We start from the raw sequence: 6,446 nt of genomic DNA on the forward strand, positions 1-6,446 counted from the left end.
TCGCATTTGGTTTGGGATTGAATGTAAACTGTACTTAGAATAGATCATGCTAGGATGGGATAATTTTTTATATTACAATCTGTACCCTTACTCATACATTCAACTTCTATCCATTTGGAATAGCTATCCACGAACAATAAAAATTTATGATGTGAAAAATGAAAAAAAATCGATGTGTACTCTACTAAATGGCCCCTTAGTTGGCATCCATTTAGATGTAGTTTTAACTTTTGGAATAATGACCATAGAATTACAAGTGCTACAACGCGTTACAAAGCTTTCTATATCAGTATTAATTCCAAACAAAGAAACCGACCGTCTAGCCAACTGCTTCATTTTTACCATCCCCGCATGGTTGGCATGCAAAAGTCTCAATATTCCGCCTTGTAAAGATTGTGGTACTATTACCCTGTCTCTATATAACAAACACTCGTCTACAATTTTTAATTCGTGTTGATTTGAAACAACATCAACAAAACGTTTATCAATACGTTTTGGCCAACCATCACGCAGGAATACAATAATATTTCGCAGAAATTTATCATTCTTTGTCTCCATGGCAATTTTCGCATGATCAATCGGAAAACTTTTACTGAAATTAATGCTTTTAATCATATCTACGTCCTAGTTTTTTGGAACTTGTTGTTCTAAAGGGAAACGTGAACAAAAATCCGCGTTGCTCATCTTCGTAGAAGGTCTTTAACGAATCTCATAAATGGAAAGTTCCAATATACAACGCTGTAACTTGTAACACAAATTGTATTTTTTTCTTCCCTTCCGAAAATTCCAACCAGAGGTTTATGTTCTGTATATACAAAAAACTTTTGTCCGCAATGTGAGCAATTACTCCCCTAAACCATAACCTGAAGCGACACAACAACTAAAGGTTTTTTTTTGGTCATACAATTTCAGAAATGTAGTAGACTATAATGAATTCTTACTATCTTCAAAAGCTTTGCTCTTTATCTCCCACCTAAATTTAACAATATCTCTTAAAAGATTGTACGAATGATGCAGTTTTGAGGACAAATATGGAATAAATTTGTTATAATAATTGATTAAACCCATTTATATTTGAGTTCTGTGGCATTTTTCGGTATTTTCGCATTCTTAATGGTTAAAAACCTTTTCTGGACAAGGCAGCAAGCCCTTCTCACTTATAATGTGTCCAAGATAACCAAGTTCAGAAACAAAAAAATGCATTTACTCAAATTTACTTTGATGTTTGCTTTAGCCAAACGTTTCAGAACCAAATACAACTTTGTTATACAGTCTGCCAAATCAGCACTATCAGCGGTGGTTTGACCGATTTCCATAAACTTAGATTCAAATGAAAGGTCTTCCGGTCTCATACGGAATTCCTGAATTTGCGACTTCCGCTTCCGGAGTTGTAGGGTAAAGTGTATTCAATATTGTACACCGTCACTTAAACTGGCGGAACAAAAACTGTAAAAAATGTAAACTGGACTCAATACCGTTATTCACAATACAATCTTAGGGTCATATGAAAGGTCTTATGGCCCTACCAAAAATTACTGCATATTTTCGGATACAACAAACATTCAAATCGTCATTTTGAGTGCGATGGCAAAATTGTATAAATCTTTCAAAATTTGAATAAGAACAAGTAGAGTTTGTACGTCATGTTAGTTGGTGGCCGTACGAACCGACTTTGATTATACCGGTTCTCGGGTTCCGGTGCCGGAAGTTCATATAATAGTGAACCCACTTCGTTTTCTTAAGAATGATCTACGCGAGCAAAGCACTGTTTCATTCTGTATGTTATGCACAAACAATCTCTTGGTTTCTTTCAAAAATCGAAGAGAAATTTTTTGAATAGAATACCACAATATTATACATGAGAAAGGCATCATTACACTACTAGGTGAATTAAAACAGTTTTTTTGTATAACCACTACTACCGGAGAAGCCCTATTGCTCGTTTTAATAGGCGTAATTACTTTTTTACTTTCTAGTTTCGTCAAATTACTTTTTCACTTTCTAGTTTCGTCAGCTGCAAAAGCGTTGATAGGAGTAGAGAAATCTTTTTGAAATACATTAGAAAATTTCTGTTTAATATCTTTTAAAACTGTATGGCAACTATTATCGTCCAACAAAATATTATTAACCGATAAATCACCAGTAAAATTATTCCTCCAGTCAGAGAAAAACTCGTCTAACCATGGGCGTCCTAATAAGGGAATAAACTTGTTATCAGAGTTTAGTACTAATAGCTTTAAAATAGCCGATTTTTTTTTAATTTAACCGAAACACTTGCTTCACCAACGACATTAGGTCTCGCCCCATTCACAACTATCAATCGTTTTAAAGTTTTCACCAAAGGTTTATTAAAATTAGCAAAATAGATTTCCCAATAACTGACACTGAAGAACCACAGTCAATTTCCATTCTGAGAGATTTGCCCTCATTTCAACGTCAATTAAACAAGTGGCATTTATATGATTTATGGAGGAAACAAACATGCATTCAAAATCACCTGAATCTTTCTCATCCTTACTTCCCGAATCATGTGGTCTAAAACAGTCGAACAGCTCGCTCAAAGTACTCGGTCCCGGTTCTGCGGAATCCATAAACTTCACTGCCTCCTTCCTCAATATTTTTAGCTTATAGCACTTCCGTTTCAGATGTCCTCGAATCCCACAGCAATTGCAGATCCTGTTTTCCGAACGGTAGGTATCTTGACTATTCCGCCAACCAGCAAGCTTGAACGACATTGATTTATGTGTTGTCCTCTATCCTTTCGCCATCGCATCAGACTGTGTATATGGTTTAAAACCTAATCGATCCTTTACCGAGCTTCTATGTCCAATTCTTTGAGAATGTTTCAATTCAGCTTGCGCCCTGTTATGTACCTTTGATAACTTTCCATAAACGTAACCACCTTTATTTTGTTCATTGAATTTCATTGAAGCAATTTGTTCGTCATTAGAGACAATACCCAATGTTCGAGCGTTGGCCATCGCCATCTCCCATGTCGCGATTAGTTTTTCTGCTGAATCTAAACTCTTCGGTAGCAGTTCGAAAACATATCTATCACGAGAAAGTTTGGACGATTTTCGTGCACGCGAAGTTTTAAAGGAACAGGAAAACCTCGAGTTAAATATATCTAGATCGTTTACTAACAATGGTAACGAAAATGACAACGAGGATATTTATTCTGCGAAAAAAGCTATTTTAAACGCGGCTCTAAATTTTGTGCCCACATATGGGTGGTCAAAACAGTCAATCGCAAAAGGTGCTTTGAGCATCGATTACCCAACCGTAACCAATGGTTTATTTCCTCGTGGTGGAGTCGAACTAGTTCAGTTTTTTTACGGACAATGTAATGAAAGGTTTGTAGAATATCTAAAACAAGAAGCCGGGGAAATCGATAGAATACAAAACCCAACCGAGTTCGCTCGACGTGCTATCGAATTGAGATTGCGTATGCTGATCCCATACATCAAACAGTGGCCACAAGCACTGGGAATCATGACGTTACCACCGAATGTTCCCAATGCATTAGCAAGCATGCTTACCTTGGTGGATGATATTTGCTACTATGCTGGTGATCGATCAGTTGATGTAGATATTTATTTGTGATTTTTCTAAAACATTTGCTTGCTTAGTAATTTTTCTTGCTATTGATATTCTAGTTTAATTGGTATACAAGACGAATAGGTTTAGCCAGTATCTACAAAGCAACTGAACTATATATGATGCAAGATAATTCAATCGACTACGAAAAAACCTGGCAGTTCCTCAAACGTCGCATGGAAGAAGCGAGTGTTGTTCACGATTTTCTCATCAAGTCAGAAGGAGCTACATCTCATTTACAGAATGCAGTTGGTTCTGCTTTTTCTACGGTAATGTGCATATCGGTTAAGCGTTCAGATATACGCCATTATTCTAAATAACGGCGTATTGATTTTTCAACTGAATCAAAGTTCCCTTTGATTTTGAAGTTTTTGGGACTACGAACGAAGCTCGATCGAAAAATCAATACGCCGTTATTATAAATAGTGTTGATAGTAATGATTAACATTATGTTTGCAGGCACGAACCATACTAGGCCTGAACTTCGAAAGACGATGATACGGAAGCTAATCACATAGTTTATTCTCAAGTACTAGTCTCGTTAAGCTGTCTAACCTTTAGTCGATTTATATTTTAATTTACGACTATTCAGCATATGAGAGTTCAATAGACAATGACTCAGTGCTGATACGAATTGCAACAATGGAAGATCCAAAACAGCAGCATTCAATAATGTCACATACTCGGCAATATTTTTCGGGCCAAGCCATCAGCAATAATACATTTGAACCTGTTCATTGATCACTTTCTGAAATAATTGTGGGTAAATAAAAAGAAATGATTTGTCGATAACGTCATTTGTACGATATCTACGAAACTTGAAATGTCAGTCATATGATCTTCGAAATTGACCCACAGGCCAATTTTAGTCGCAAATGACCCTGAAATTATTGATATCGGTCAATCCACATACAAAAATATTGTAGCTTTAAAACGACCCTAAGTTTGTTGAAATCGACTCAGCCATTTTTGAGAAAATTGATCACGAAAAAAAGGTGCACACAGATCCACACACATTTTCCTATCTCGTCGAGCTGAGCCGAATGGTAAATAACACTATGGGCCTCCGAGGCTCCTTTCGAAGGTCGGTTTTTCGGGTTCTATTACGTTTTTATAGAGAAAGGCAAAAATGTTGTTTCCAAGTTACACGTACACTAATTAGACATGGTACAAATACCCGAAACCCGAGCCGAACCTAAACTCGACAGGTATTGGTCGGGTTCGGATATAGAAGTAAAGATTTTTTTCGGTCTTAGGTCGAGGTAAATGCGATACGCGCATTTCTGTAAGGTTTATGACCGGGATATCCAAAAACGTGGAAATGTCGCATTTGGTTTGGGATTGAATGTAAACTGTACTTAGAATAGATCATGCTAGGATGGGATAATTTTTTATATTACAATCTGTACCCTTACTCATACATTCAACTTCTATCCATTTGGAATAGCTATCCACGAACAATAAAAATTTATGATGTGAAAAATGAAAAAAAATCGATGTGTACTCTACTAAATGGCCCCTTAGTTGGCATCCATTTAGATGTAGTTTTAACTTTTGGAATAATGACCATAGAATTACAAGTGCTACAACGCGTTACAAAGCTTTCTATATCAGTATTAATTCCAAACCAAGAAACCGACCGTCTAGCCAACTGCTTCATTTTTACCATCCCCGCATGGTTGGCATGCAAAAGTCTCAATATTCCGCCTTGTAAAGATTGTGGTACTATTACCCTGTCTCTATATAACAAACACTCGTCTACAATTTTTAATTCGTGTTGATTTGAAACAACATCAACAAAACGTTTATCAATACGTTTTGGCCAACCATCACGCAGGAATACAATAATATTTCGCAGAAATTTATCATTCTTTGTCTCCATGGCAATTTTCGCATGATCAATCGGAAAACTTTTACTGAAATTAATGCTTTTAATCATATCTACGTCCTAGTTTTTTGGAACTTGTTGTTCTAAAGGGAAACGTGAACAAAAATCCGCGTTGCTCATCTTCGTAGAAGGTCTTTAACGAATCTCATAAATGGAAAGTTCCAATATACAACGCTGTAACTTGTAACACAAATTGTATTTTTTTCTTCCCTTCCGAAAATTCCAACCAGAGGTTTATGGTTTGTATATACAAAAAACTTTTGTCCGCAATGTGAGCAATTACTCCCCTAAACCATAACCTGAAGCGACACAACAACTAAAGGTTTTTTTTGGGTCATACAATTTCAGAAATGTAGTAGACTATAATGAATTCTTACTATCTTCAAAAGCTTTGCTCTTTATCTCCCACCTAAATTTAACATTATCTCTTAAAAGATTGTACGAATGATGCAGTTTTGAGGACAAATATGGAATAAATTTGTTATAATAATTGATTAAACCCATTTATATTTGAATTCTGTGGCATTTTTCGGTATTTTCGCATTCTTAATGGTTAAAAACCTTTTCTGGACAAGGCAGCAAACCCTTCTCACTTATAATGTGTTCAAGATAACCAAGTTCAGAAACAAAAAAAATGCATTTACTCAAATTTACTTTGATGTTTGCTTTAGCCAAACGTTTCAGGACCAAATACAACTTTGTTATACAGTCTGCCAAATCAGCACCATCAGCGGTGGTTTGACCGATTTCCAAAAACTTAGATTCAAATGAAAGGTCTTCCGGTCTCATACGGAATTCCTGAATTTGCGACTTCCGCTTCCGGAGTTGTAGGGTAAAGTGTATTCAATATTGTACACCGTCACTTAAACAGGCGGAACAAAAACTGTAAAAAATGTAAACTGGACTCAATACCGTTATTCACAATCTTAGGGTCATATGAAAGGTCTTATGGCCCTACCAA

General features: G+C 36.1%; 1 protein-coding gene across 1 annotated transcript; it reads left to right on the forward strand.

Moving 5' to 3' along the window:
- The first annotated feature begins 2,645 nt into the window (after positions 1–2,645).
- On the forward strand, positions 2,646–5,678 carry LOC131434056 (ubiquinone biosynthesis protein COQ9, mitochondrial-like). The gene is made up of 4 exons (XM_058600706.1): positions 2,646–2,690; positions 2,953–3,585; positions 3,657–3,866; positions 4,057–5,678. The coding sequence occupies exons 1-4, from the start codon at positions 2,646–2,648 to the stop codon at positions 4,093–4,095; spliced, it is 927 nt and encodes a 308-aa protein (XP_058456689.1). The 3' UTR covers positions 4,096–5,678.
- The last annotated feature ends 768 nt before the right edge of the window (positions 5,679–6,446 follow it).

This window comes from Malaya genurostris, chromosome 3 (assembly GCF_030247185.1).
Source record: "Malaya genurostris strain Urasoe2022 chromosome 3, Malgen_1.1, whole genome shotgun sequence".
Taxonomy (NCBI): domain Eukaryota; kingdom Metazoa; phylum Arthropoda; class Insecta; order Diptera; family Culicidae; genus Malaya; species Malaya genurostris.